This window comes from Pezoporus flaviventris, unplaced genomic scaffold (genome assembly GCF_033815535.1).
Source record: "Pezoporus flaviventris isolate CSIRO_AGI_PZ_B2104156 unplaced genomic scaffold, CSIRO_AGI_Pfla_v1 ptg000041l, whole genome shotgun sequence".
Lineage (NCBI taxonomy): Eukaryota > Metazoa > Chordata > Aves > Psittaciformes > Psittacidae > Pezoporus > Pezoporus flaviventris.
Window position 1 is genome coordinate 4,443,212 of NW_026892589.1, and position 13,204 is coordinate 4,456,415.

Genomic DNA, 13,204 nt, shown 5'->3' on the forward strand with positions numbered 1-13,204 from the left:
GCTATGTCAGTGCCTCCTGCAACCTGCTGTGCTCTGTCCCTGTCATGCTTTCCACTGCAAGGCCCTGGGGAATGGAGCTGCTGCTGAGCAGCACCAGAGCAGAACTGACCTGTGTCAGGGCAGGACGGGGCTGTAACTGAGAGCATCTTCCCACGGGCCAGCCCATTTAGTCAGCACAGCTCACAGACCCACAGCTGCTCTTCAGGAACAGCGTCCCAGCCCAAGACCAGCTGCTGGCAGCAAGGACATAAGCTCCATGCCTCTTGTCAGTGCTGGTGAGTGGAGGCCCTGCTTGTAGGGATTTACCTGGGGCCTGGCAAACTGACATGACATCTTACCTTCTTCTCAATTCAAAGTCTGCAATAAGCAAAAGGATGCTGCTCTGGCAGGAGGAATGTACGGATGAGCCACAGTCCACACAGGTCCACTACATTGCAGTTTTCTTTTAAGCTTTAATCCAAGGTAGCACAATCTGCACCTTCTCATAATGAGGTATTTAAAACATTTTACAAAGAAATGGTATTCAAAGGCATTTAAAAATAAAACGTTTCCCTTTTCTGAATCAAACGCTAAAACCCCTGCTGACAAGTGCTGCTCCCTGTTAGGCCCACAGCGATAAAGCAGATGGCTAGAAAACTTACTTGAATGGCTTGAATCCCCTGAGGTGGGGATGGGTGTTTCCCTGAACTGGCCTTGCCTTGGTGCCTTTTGGGAGACTGCAGCAACCATCCCTTCCAAACCCCCTGAAATGCTAATAAAAGTTGTTACAAAATGCCAGGCTCTGTAAGCAAGTGATCTCGCTGCACAAGCTGAGTGCGTGTGAAGGAGGCTGAGCCAGGAGCCATGCTCTAACTTCAGGATCTTGCAAGAGCAGCTGCTGTATCCTGCCCTTAGAGCAAGAGCTGCTGTGTCATGGTCAGAGTGACCTCCATAGCTGCTTGGCCACTCTGTCCAGAGCTGGCTCTGTGGAAAGCCAAGGGAATTCGGAAGAGGCTGTTATTTATCCACAGTGCTCTACCTGCTGTAGGTAACTGAAGGGCAGTTTGCTTTCTTCACAACTGTCTACTGCTGGCCTTTGGTCTCCTGCTCTAAGTGAGCAGGAGGCACAGACCACCTGGATACCTGCAACTGTGGCTGTTCATGTAGCACCACAGGGGAATGGAGGTCTGGCCTCAGCCCTGGAAGACCTGGATTTATCAATAGCTTGAGAAGAGCTTTTCCAAACTGAAACTAGGCTAAACATACAGCTCCTGGCCAAAGTCAACCCCCAAATAAACTGTTTCTTGGAAAAAGAAACCGATCCAGTAGCAGGATTCTGGACAGCGTCTCCAGCTCTCAGCCACTAAAGCAAAAAGGCAGGAACTATAATCAGTGTAATTACCAAGCTAAGCCTGACACGAAGCTCCCCTCAGTCCCTGTAGTACTGCTCCCTCCTGGGGTTCCAGGCTGAAACTTAAGTAACAGTGCACACCGTTAAATAGGAAAGGAACAGAAAAAGCCAAGACCACGCTCCAGGCTGTGGGATCTGCGACCACATGAGAGCCTGGCCCATCATCCCCCCCAGCTCCCTGGCACTCCATGGAGATAGGTGGGAGGAAGCAGCAGGGTCCACCGCACCAGTCCCCAGCTGGTCATGCACTGAATGGTGCCCCTCAAACAGATCGTGATGAATAGCCCATTGTTCTCTCCCTCTGCATCACCTTCATCTGGCTTTCATCAAAAAGAAAACAAAATAGAAATGAACACACGCACCCCCCGCACTCACAGTGGGAAGCTGGAGGCTTTGCTCAGCCTGTATTGCTCCTGCCCGAGCTGCTCAGGCACCAGGAGTACCCGCCTGCCCCATGAGTGGGCCACCACCATCCTGCGTGTCCTCCACAGGTGTCTGGTTAGTGTGCACCACGATTGTGCTCTCATCTACAAGCTCGCAGGCAGGATTGCTGAATGCAGACAATGGCAGTGTGATACGCTGCATTTCACGCTCATATACTTTCTGTTCATGCTTTTCCTTCAGGTCTTTCCCCCTAGATTCAAAACAAAACAAAACAAAACAGATGTACATGGGTGCCACTGCTTGGAGGCAGTCTCAGTAAACATAATACAACAGAAAACAAGGAACTCTGTAGGAAACATTTTCAGCTACACACAAAGGGCCAGAAACATTCCCTACTGTAAGCAGAGGACCCCATCTGACCCCATTCAACGAGCAGCCAGGTGAAGTTTGTTCCTCCCTCAAACTGTCATATTCACTGACATTGTGACTGCTAAATCATGATGGTAAAGCCAGGGTTCTTCAAACTATGGGTCTGACAAGTGTTTCCTTATACCTTATAGTCCTACAGAACTGCCCAGTGCAGGCCCAGAGGAGCAGTGAGACAGCAGAGAGCCCACTGCTGTGGAACAGAGCTTCTATAACCTGCTTCATCTGATAGAAACAGGTATCAGAAGTGGTGACAGATTCTGCATTTTGCTGCAGCAAACGAATGTGTGTAACAAAACGAAGCCATTCCTGAAAGTAGTAAAGCTTACTTCAGAGCTGGCCCTGCCTTCTGCCACTGCAACTCTCAGCTTAGTACCACAATCAGTTCCTCAAACTTGCCTCAGTCTTCAGCCTGTTGCTAAGGGAGGCAAAACCTCTGTAATTTGTACTGAGGAAGACTGTCTTGCTTTAAAAATGGATGGCATTAATAGCACGTTGTCTCCAGAAAAGCTATGTATATCAGAAGCTACTAAACCCATTAAAGGTTTCTCACCACACCTACCCAAACCTGCCAGCTTGCACATGCAATTTTTAGAGCAAGGCAAGAAGAGAGACAGTAAACCCGCACTGCAGCGCTGCTCTGAGCTCTCTGGGATTGAGGAAGCAAAGCTGCATTTGGACAAAGCCCAACACTGGTCTATTGCTTCTTCCCACCAAAGACAGGAGTGCGATGGGACAGAACTGCTCGCTTCTCCTGGAGCTTGTGATCCCAACCAGGCAGAGCTGCTGGGGTTTCCTGTCAGCACATGAGCAGTTTGGCTGCTTCTCAAAGCTGCCTACAAGCGTGCAGCAGTGGCTGCATTCCTGCCAGCATACGAGACAGCGTTCTCTGAAGTGACACCTCACATCAGATTCCTCGACAAGCAGCGCTGTGTTTTGCCCCTTATGTAACACTCCTCCCTCTGTTTTTTTTCTGTCGGCATTTATTATAAACACTTACATAAGGACATGTCCCAGCTTGGGAAAGAGCTCCTTCTGCTTGGCTGTGTCAGACTGCTGTCAAGCAGCCAAAATACAGAGCAAACCCTCCCAGAGGAGGCAGCCTGGCCCTTCACTTGCGGCAGGGACATTCACTGCTGTTTGTTAATCCTGCCCTGTCTCTTACAACTAAGCTGCTTGCTATTACCACTAACCTCAAACTGCTGAGCTACAGAAGCATTTCTACCCAACACAGCGAACTGGATGAACAACTAATAACTTAAGTGTGAACCAAAACTGACCTTAAAGTATACGATAGCTTCAGCAAAATGAACCTGGACCAAAAAAAAAGTGCTACTTGATATGCAGCTTCATAGGATACAATGCATGAGTGGCAAGGAATTTGCCAATTGTTTTTCTTCTAAAGCTAGCTAGACTAGAGAAACCAGGGGAACAGGTGGCCTGCTAAAAGGACTGTTCTTTCTCTGCTCGCAAAAGAAACTTCCTGTGAGGGCACGTGGGATCTGTTCTCTGCAGCTCTTACGTAAAATCAGCTCCTCTGGATGCATGTGAGAAAACCACATCAAAGCACACGTGCACACACACGCACAAAGCCAAAAAATAAGAGGGCAGAGTTTGAAACTTTACATGGGACAGAAGAGCATGCTGATGGGTGAAATGGAGAAGAACAGGATTAACTCTTAAATAGTTCTTTCCTCAGTTCAACAAGCGAAACTCTTGCACAACATGCTGTATCGCAACATATGCTACTGCCTGCCTTTTCACTGGGATCTGGTAATCTGCAGGTCCTCGGACATTCCTGCTCTACACTGCTTCATGCTTCCAGCTTTTGAATAAAGGACTAGCTACTGACCTCTTATAGATGTATCCCAGGACAATGCCAGCTCCAATGGCAATGATTATCACCATCATGATCAGCCCCAGCACATACCCTGTAAAGAGAGAAAGGAAGAGACAAAATTAGAGACAGTAGATCCAGCTATAGCATTGCCTCAAAATAAATCTGTCCTGCCAGAATTAGAGGAATGGATCCATCACATGATCCTGAGTTTGTACCTAGTGTCCCTAAGTCCTTCTTTTCTTTGGAGTTCATCTGCACTCTCTGACTGATCCCAATGACGGGTTGCACAGCTGCTGCCTCACTCCGGGAGGGCAAGGTATCAGCTGGTTCAAACACCTGATCCACCTCCTCGGAAGTACCAGCTTCTTCTGTAGAGACTGGGGCTGTGGCAGCTGTAGCATCTGTTGAGAGGAAAAGGAGCTATACAGTATAACCAAGCATTGGTGAGTACTTCAAAATAACACACGCCTTGTGAGTGGGACAGATCTAGACTGGTATTACTGAACCGCCTTCAAAGTACACTGACAAACTCTTGTTCCCTCTTAAGTTCTTGCCAGAAATCCTACCAAAGCAGAGCAGAAATGTCCACCTCCCCCCACTTCGCTTTCACACAAACCTATTTAGCTAAGAGTGCAAAGCACCACCAGAGATGAGACAGAAATCAGACACAGCATAAGAAACCCTGGGTTCAGGGCATGAGTCCAGGGGATGCACAATGACTTCATTTAGTGTATAATCAATATACAGGCTGCAGCTTCAATCATGCTGAACAGACGTGAACAAGATTATGAGAATCTCCATCCTGAATCTCCCAGGAGCCTATTTATCTCTCTTCTGCCTCAATCTTCCTGACACGGGAAGGTTTGACAGGAGACTCCAGCTGGGAGTCTCTCTCCCCTGTAAGAAGACATTCTTCTTACCCAGCCCCTCTTTGCAGCCTTGTAGCAAACTCCTCTAGCAAGATGGACAGGCTAAATCAGAGCAGCACAGCCACTGACTAGTGTTAAGTACAGCAAGTTCCTCCTCAGCCAGAGCCCAAAGTTGCAAAAGGGTGGATGCTCATAGCACAGACTCCTTCCAAGTCCTGTGGATTCTTTATCTACAGCATTGGCAGATTTTCAAGGTAGTTCCTTCTTTCATGACATAGTTAAAATGGAAGCTATAGCACAGTCAAAGCTATGACAGTGGAAAGTAGGTACCTAGGACCTGTCCTGAACAAAAATCCCTTCTTTTGGGAAATGCCGTGCACGGTATGCACCCACACCTGAAAAATCCCTCCACCTGGATCTCACCCCACAGCTGGCAGTAACTCCATGTGGATTTTCTATCTGCAGCCATTTTGAATCCTCAGTGGAATGTGAAATGGAAGTACAGAAGGGGAGTTAGGAAGTCAGGGTCTCCTGCACTGCACAGCCACAGAAGCTGAACTAAGGGGAGCTGCAGGACATGACTACAATAAAAAGGTGCCCACTCCTGATAAAAAGCCAGATCCCTTCAACATGCAAATGGTGTACTGGCTGAAAGGTCAGGTAACTCTCCTGAACCCAAAGCTGCAGGACTGTTTTGTGCAAGGGTCTTGGCAGCAGCACATTTGTTTTGCTTCATTTGTAGGGAAAACCAGGCAAAAACCAAGCAAAGTGAAGAAAAGGGGAGAGTGTATGTGTGGGGAGAAGTGTTTACATGCAAATGACAGCAATCCTGAGGGACAGTGGAGTGTGTACATCTTGAAGAACTCAGAAATAAGTAAACAGTTAAAAAAACCCAAGTGGTTACTTTGGCCTCAGTCAGTACTGACATCTCCTCTCCATGAAAACAGGCTTCAGCTACAGTTCTTCTCATGCCAAAGTGTTTCCCATCCTGACTATCCATGAGGAATCCAGCATCAGGGGGATTGTTTCTTACTGTCCTCCTTTCAACTCCCATTTTCTCCGAGTTGTGTGTGTGCCCTATGCCCCATATCCAAATTCACCCTGGGACCCGTTTAGCAGCAAGACGCTTGTTTAGACAGCAGTAACATGCCCCACAGTAACAGCCTACCAATGTCTCTGCAGTTCCTAAATGCCCAGAGCTCAGCTTTCTCAATACAGCTAAAGAGCCCAACAGTGACCAGTGACAAGAGAGGGCAGGGGGGCTCAAAGATTTGCACAGATCTTTTCTGGCACCAACGGAAAAGCTCTGGGGGTGGAGCGAGGCAGGGCTGGGAAGCAGATGTGCAAGCAGAAGGGACAGCTGGAAGGGGATCCTCGGGTACACTCCGTTCCCGGGGAGGGTCAGGGGCTGTTTGTGCGCAGGGGGGTCCCCCACCCTAGGGACAAAGGCAGTGCCCAGCGGCAGGAGACGGGGGGGAGGGAAGTGCCCTAAGGATGGCCAGAGGGGAAGGGGGCCGACGGGGTCAGTTCCTACCTGAGCACGGGGCGATGTCGCAGGGTCGCCGCTCGGGGACCCCGGCAGCGCCTCGGACGTAACACCAGGGCGCGGCGTCGCCGTCCGGGTTCCTGCAGCTGTTGTGGTCCTCGGCGGCTGCTGGAGGGCGGCGGGTGGTCAGCGCGGGGACCCCGCGGCCCCGGCATCCCGCTCCCTCGACATCCACCACCACCACCACCGCCGCCGAGCCCCCGCCCCGCTGCCCGGACCCACCTGCCGGGAGCGCGGCGCCGGGGCCGCTCCGCACCGCCAGCCAGTTGAGGCACGGGGCACCACCGGAGGCCACTCGCTGGCTTCCTCGGTAGGACGCGCCGTTGCCGCGGAGGCACTCTGCGGAGAGACGAGGCCAAGCCATGCGGGTGGGCCGGGCAGCCCCCGCCGCCCCGGGCCGCTATCCGCACACCTCCCCTCCCGAGACCGGCCTTTGTCCCCCACACAAAGCCAGGCCGGTTCCCCCGGGCTGCACTTACCTTCAGCGCCGCGGGCCGCCAGCACCAGCGAGCCCAGCAGCACAACGCCCAGCGCCGCCGCCGCCCGCCGCGGACCCCCGCGCAGCATCCTCGGCGCAGCGGAGGAGGCGAGGAGCCGCCGCCAGCCCGGGCGCGCAGCTCGGCTCCGCGGCGAGACCTGCCCCGCCGCTCCCCTCCCCGGTAAACAACCGCCGGGCTGCGCTTCCCCCCCCCCGCCCCGCAGCGGCCGCCGGGTCCTAACGCTGCCGCCGCCCGCCCCCGGGCAACACCCGGCCCCGTCGGGGAAGCCCCGGGAGGGGAAAGGGGCGGCCGGGAATGCGCCGCTGCTCCTTCACCTCCGCAGGGGCTTCCCCGTCCCGCCGGGACCGGGCGCAGCGATGGGTGCTCGGTACCGCGGGGCCCTTTGGCTCGGGGGAAACACGGGGAAAGGCTCCCCAAGCCCTGTCCCCGATAGCCACAGGAGATTCGTGGGCCAGGAGACGAGGTTCCCGACACAGAGCTGGGCTTGAACCGCCGACTGTGGCGGGGCGTTTGTCTTCAGGGACCTAAAATCGCTGTCTTGTCTCCCCTAGAGAGCCACCCCGAAGAAACAGATTCTCCTGCCCTGATTCTCCCTTTTGGTTTTCTCAGCCCTATAGAGAGAGGCCGTGAGTGGGGGGTACATGCTACCACGGAAGCCATGCACCTCCGCATTTAAGGTTTACAGCCTTACCTCTGCTGATCGATTGATTTCCTTTGACTCCACATAATCTTAAGAGCTGTGCCTGCTTATAGAAAAACAAAGCAAACAGCCCCAAAATGCTTTACAGTGATTATATTGCAGGCATCCAGCTACCGTGATAAAGACTCTCTGCAGACATTTCAAAGTGTTAACAACAGATAGTTTTGTCTCCAAGCAGACAGAGGTGTTTAGAAGTGGCTGTACACATCTGGAGTCACCAGCAATGTTTCTGGTTTACACCAGTGCAAAACAAGCCGCTGAATGCTTGGCCCTGTTGGACCACAAGCTCTTAAAAGTGGCCTGGGCCAACTGATAGGCTTGTAGACAAGTCACAGGCCTGCAGCACGGTGCTATTTCTGGCTTTCCCACAGAATTCCTGCTGACCTTGGCCGATGTGCCAGCCTCCCTTCTTTGCGCTTTCCCTTCCTGTTTCGTGAAGTACAACCCAAGCCCTCTTCCTCAGAAGAAGACAGGGCAGCCCCCTTCTTCTAAAGTGCTTTGAAATCACATAGAAACCACTGAACACATAAAAAGTGATTAAATGCCAAAAAGCTGCATATTGTATTCAGTGTATGATGATCCGCTTTGCAGGGCAGGAGCAGCAGTCCTTTCTTTCCACTCCCAGATGTTTCCATGCTGGCAATGCTCTCTGTCAGGCTGCTACAGGTCTCACAAGCAAGCTCAAGATGCTGATCCAACCCAGCTTTTGCCCGTTTCTTCCCAGGTCACATTTCCTTTAACCCTGCTGCATCCAGTCCACAAGAGAGCCACAAAAAAGACAGATGTACCAGCGTGACAGAGGGGGAACGAGGAAAACAGGTCAATTAAGCAGCACTACCACTGAACATGAAACCATAAGCCTTCAGCCTTTTGCGTGGTTCGTGCTTCAACAATATTACTTATGACTACAGTAAATTTAGTTTAATAATGTCAGATTTAAAACCCCTCCAGCCAGGTTGTAGAACAAAACCACAGACAAACAAAAACACAGTTGTGTGTGTCAGTCCTGACTGACATCCCCAGCTAAGATGTCTGCTTTATGGCGTCATGCTCATTGTCTGCACAGACACTGAGCTCTACATTCCTTATGCTCTCCAGTTACACCCTGTGAAAGCAAGGCTAGCTGGAGTAAGCAAGAATTTTTAATAAGGGCTATTGAATCAGGCCTTCTGTTTGTAATAGCTCTTCATAAGAGATTTTATGGGACAAATTCCTTGCAGTCAGAAACTGCAGGGCCACAGATGCATCCAGAGGCACAGTCTGTCCAAAACAACGGTTTGCAGAGGGCTGCCAGCCTGTACAATTAATTTCTTTTAGCTCATTTCATGAGACTAACCAATGCTTCCATGTCATCATGCACAGAAAGCACCTCCTCCTGCACATACTGATCCAAGATCTGCACGCTGGGCAGTAATCTCTGTGGAAACAAACCTCAGACCTTCCCAGCTCTCTCTCCTGCTATGTAACAAGTGAAATTTGCGCTTCTCATTACACCCAGCCAAGTTTCAGCAAACAATCTGAGTTTCTAGTGTGCAGAAGGACAATAGGGAATCTGGGTGAAATGCAAAAACCTCCATAATCATGCTAAAGATAAAAGCCTTTTCCACCACTGACTTCTAAGCAGAATCATTTCTCTTTCATCTCTGGCTTTCTCCAGGATGAGGGAAGATTCATGCTTGCCAGTTTCACAGAGTTAAGTTTAATAAGATGCCAGGTGGCAGCTGTCAAAGGCAGGCTCAATTGCTCTTTCTGCTGTTTGGGAATGGGTTTGCTCTTCTTGCTACACTTTTAGAGATTAAACCTGACATTACTTCCTAGGACTTGATTTTAAAATAACTATCTAAACTATAAGTAAGCTAATAGCTCTGCAGCTATAACCTCAGATATTTACATGTAAAATTCTGTGGGTATGTACACATACATGTGCCACAACACATCCACAAACACTTCAGGGGGGAATATATATGCTATTTTTAAGAATAAAAAACATTAAGCATCCTCCCTAAACTCAGTGTGAACCAGTTTCAGCTGTGAGCTGGTACCTTTGTGCTGTTTATACAGGTTCCGTAATGAACAGTGTCTGCTTTTTCTCTCTCCTGTCTGCCAACTGCTCTTTCTTGTTTGTTTGCTCTACTTTTTCACCTGTGGAAAAATTCAAAGTGTATTGAGAGTTTTCTTAAGAAGAAGCAGGGAGCTAACATACAGCACAGTATGCTGTGCAAAGAGAGGCAACCACAGCCCTGCAGCTTTAGAAGGGCTCGAAGCATCAAACCCTCCACCCTCCTCTAGCCACAACAAAGTACATTCAGATCTTTCAGGGCAAAAGTTCATCTATCTTCCTGTGAAAGAATTATAACACTTTGTTACTTAATCTTACTAAATAAGATACTGGGAAGAGTAAGCAAAATACATTTTCTAATCTAAGTATTCTTTCCTAGCCAAATTAACATGGATTGCTTAAAATGGAAAAACTTGACCATTGCCCTCTTTGTAATAGGGCATATGTCATGTTCCCATAACTTCCTCTTTTTTCTTTCTAGGCAAATCAAAACAATTCTTCCAGTCTCCCCTCAAAACTAGTTTTTCTGAACCATTTTCTGCTTCCTTCATAAATTATGGTGTCTGAGAATAAAGATGGTACACTCTGAGACTATGAACAGAATATTAGACCAGTTTGTGCTTAAAGCTTAAAAAACTATAAGCATCAAGTATTACTAAGCACTATTAAGTACTTGCATCTCCCCAAAAAGCAGGTTTTTTTACTCCTTTGTTGCCTCTGGATCTTGAAAATAACTGTGTGTCTCACCTGTAAGAAAGCTTCTGTAAGCAATGATGTAGGAGTCTGGAAGAAATACGCTTTATTCCTAACCTAGAAACAATCTGAATAGAAGGAAAAAACCCACATCAAAGCTGCAACAAAAGGATCAGATATTGGTTTATGAAACTAAGCCGAGTATAACCAAAAATCAAGACAGTCACTACAAAGGGGTCTGTGGAGCGATAGAGAAATCTCTGATTGCACTCTTGCATCCCCCTGCTGACATGCTCAAGGAAAGGCTTTCCCCTCCCCCTTCAATCTGACAGCATGAGCTATTGCTAAGTAAATGCCAGCCACAGCCTCCAAGGACTAACAAGGAAGTCTGCAGAAGCAAAACAACCATATGTGATATTTGAACTGGTTCAGACTGGTTCAGAGTTTGCTCTGCTCACCCAAAGTGCCTTCTCAGATGAGCGTTCTGTGTGGGCTGTAAGAAAAGGACAGAGGCCTCAGGAGGGCAATCGGGGCTCTATTGTTTACCGGGGGAGCAGCACTGCAGCTATGCTTTCCTCCCATTAAGAGATTAGCACTAAATACTCTTGGCAATCACTGATTTGAGAAGTTTCACACGCTGAGGCCTCTAACAGCAACATTTCTGTGTTCTTTCGGTCACAAACTGCCCAGTGCGTTTCCACCATTCCCTGTAGTAAGGGGCTCAGCTTGGATCCTAGCCCATAGCTCTCTCCACTGCCTTCTGAACTTGGTATCTGGACTGGACACTGCTTTTCCCTGCTATCAGGGAGTGTGTCTCCTAGCAAGGTATCATAAAACTGTAACAATAATGTTAGGAATGAGGTACAAAGATGTGTCAGCTCCCACTTGCCTTGTTGATGTATTTTTGCTACACATGCAGGCCGCTCTTGACAAAAACCAGCGTGCGTTTTTTACATGTGGAGGAAGGGAAGCTATTGTGAAAGATACACAGGTCTCTGCATCAAGAACAGGAGCCTCACTCTGAATTATTTTACTGATTTGTTGCTTGACCTTAGGTAAGCTTCTGCCTCAGTTTTCCGTGTTAATATAGTTATGTCACAAAGACAGGATTAATGTCTGCAAAGTGCTTTGTAAGCTTCAGACATGCAATACATACCTTATGAAATATAGTTTTTCAAGGGGAGGAAATCATGCATGGAAGGTCTTGTTCTACCTGTGTAGTGCTCACTTAGATGAAAAGTACAAATAAGCATCAATCCATGAAGAAAACCAGGAGAAAGTGTTATGTTGTTGGGTTTTTTTTTAAGGTAGAAAAGTACATTTGTAGCTTTCTTGTTCCTCACTTCACTGTTGTGCACAGGAGTAGCTAACAAAGCTGAGCACTCAGATAAACCAACGTGTGTTCTTGTTAGGAAATGCTGATCTAAAAATAATGTTTATCTGCACACAAGAAACATGAAAAAGGCAGCACCAAAACATCTGGAGATCTGAGTCAAAGGAAGTAAAGTTTCTCTTCTGATATCTGTTCAAAATTAACGTCCAGGGAGTTGGATGGGATTATTAAATATGCTTCAATCCCTCACTCACTATGGAAGCTGACTGCACAACCAAAAGGGACAGACCAAAACTCTGGGCTAATAATCATGGAATATTATCAAAGTAAGAGTTAGATTCTGTTGTGGAAAGCATGAGGTTAGAGTTGCACTTAAATATGCAAAATGTCCCATTCCTGATGAAAATGCATGTCTAAATAGTACAACCATTCATTGTAAGCAAGTGAACCATATCCCATGACAACAGGAAGGCAGTGAGATTGTAAACATAAAAAAACCCCACCAAATTAATTTTCTTATCTATTTAAGGGTTTGGGACTAGGCCTCAAATGAGGGTAAGAGCAGAGCCCCATTTAGTAATGGGTCTCTTTGTAATTCAGCATGTGAGCAGAGAAGCAGAGACCAAACCTTTTCAGTAGAGCTACTAGTGTTTCCTCACAAGAGCGCTGGATTCACGGACATTTACAATGCAGAGATCTCCTCTCCAGATTTTATTTTCTTAGCTGACCTGAAAGCAGATAAAACCATTGGCACATGGCTTCTGTAAAAGACCTCTCTCCACAGGTGTTTGCCTGGCGGCTATGGGAGGAGCTGTTTATTTTGGGAAGCTGCCTTTTCTTTCCTGTGTAGAAAGGCTTTTTGGGTTGCACATATGCCATAGGCATGCAGAGATAGCCCTTTTCATTAATCTTATATATGCACATGGACTTTTTTTACATCTATTTACAAATTAAAGACTGTTCCTTAAGTATGTTTACAGAATAGGGTAAATCTCTGTTGTTATTTTGGTCTTGAGTTTGCCATTCTTTCAGAAAGTCAGGGCTCAAACTGGTACCACCACTAGGAAGCAAAAAGACCAGGAAGGAACAAAGGTATAATAAAAGTATGCCCCATTACTTCACTTACCTCTTTAGAATATAATGGCGTTGAGTTAGAACACAGTGCATTTAACTAATGACCTAGCACTTGATGTAGGTAGGCCAGAAGCAAAACCACATGTTTATATGTACTCTCTCATTTTTATTTTCACTGCCTTCCAGGTATTCGGGGAGGACAGTATCAAATTTCACATAAATCCTTGTTACTCCATCCCCTTATGCTAGAAAGATGTTAAGAGATCTTATAGCACAGAGCCTTAGAAAGGATTTTCTAGTCAAAATAAGGCCATCCTGAAACAGAGTGTTGCAACCTGCCCATCGCACTTTGGGTTTTCATAGGGCTGAGTGGAGCTGGACAAAGGCAGG

General features: G+C 47.9%; 2 protein-coding genes across 3 annotated transcripts in view; one reads left to right on the forward strand and one right to left on the reverse strand.

Moving 5' to 3' along the window:
* Nucleotides 1–13,204, forward strand: part of LIMK2 (LIM domain kinase 2) — an 82,362-nt gene that overhangs the window by 34,018 nt on the left and 35,140 nt on the right. The gene's annotated exons all lie outside the window — the stretch shown is intronic.
* On the reverse strand, nucleotides 429–7,164 carry PIK3IP1 (phosphoinositide-3-kinase interacting protein 1). Of its 2 annotated transcripts, none has more exons than XM_061465891.1 (6): nucleotides 6,935–7,164; nucleotides 6,678–6,794; nucleotides 6,444–6,560; nucleotides 4,256–4,441; nucleotides 4,053–4,131; nucleotides 429–2,024 (listed from the first exon to the last, which is right to left on the reverse strand). In XM_061465891.1, exons 1-6 carry the CDS (start codon nucleotides 7,020–7,022, stop codon nucleotides 1,817–1,819), a joined length of 795 nt encoding a protein of 264 aa, XP_061321875.1. In that variant the 5' UTR covers nucleotides 7,023–7,164; the 3' UTR covers nucleotides 429–1,816. The 2 variants fall into 2 exon arrangements, with proteins under 2 accessions (XP_061321875.1, XP_061321873.1); XM_061465889.1 differs by having other exon boundaries at nucleotides 6,444–6,563; nucleotides 6,935–7,163.

Excerpts from the sequence above, each read along its gene's own strand:
- PIK3IP1 (XM_061465889.1), bottom strand. The coding sequence starts at position 7,022 with ATGCTGCGCGGGGGTCCGCGGCGGGCGGCGGCGGCGCTGGGCGTTGTG. Across the intron at positions 6,564-6,677 it reads CGGCGCCGCGCTCCCGGCAG|CAGCCGCCGAGGACCACAAC; the intron begins GTGGGTCCGGGC and ends GCCGCCCTCCAG. Across the intron at positions 4,132-4,255 it reads GAAGGACTTAGGGACACTAG|GGTATGTGCTGGGGCTGATC; the intron begins GTACAAACTCAG and ends CTCTCTTTACAG.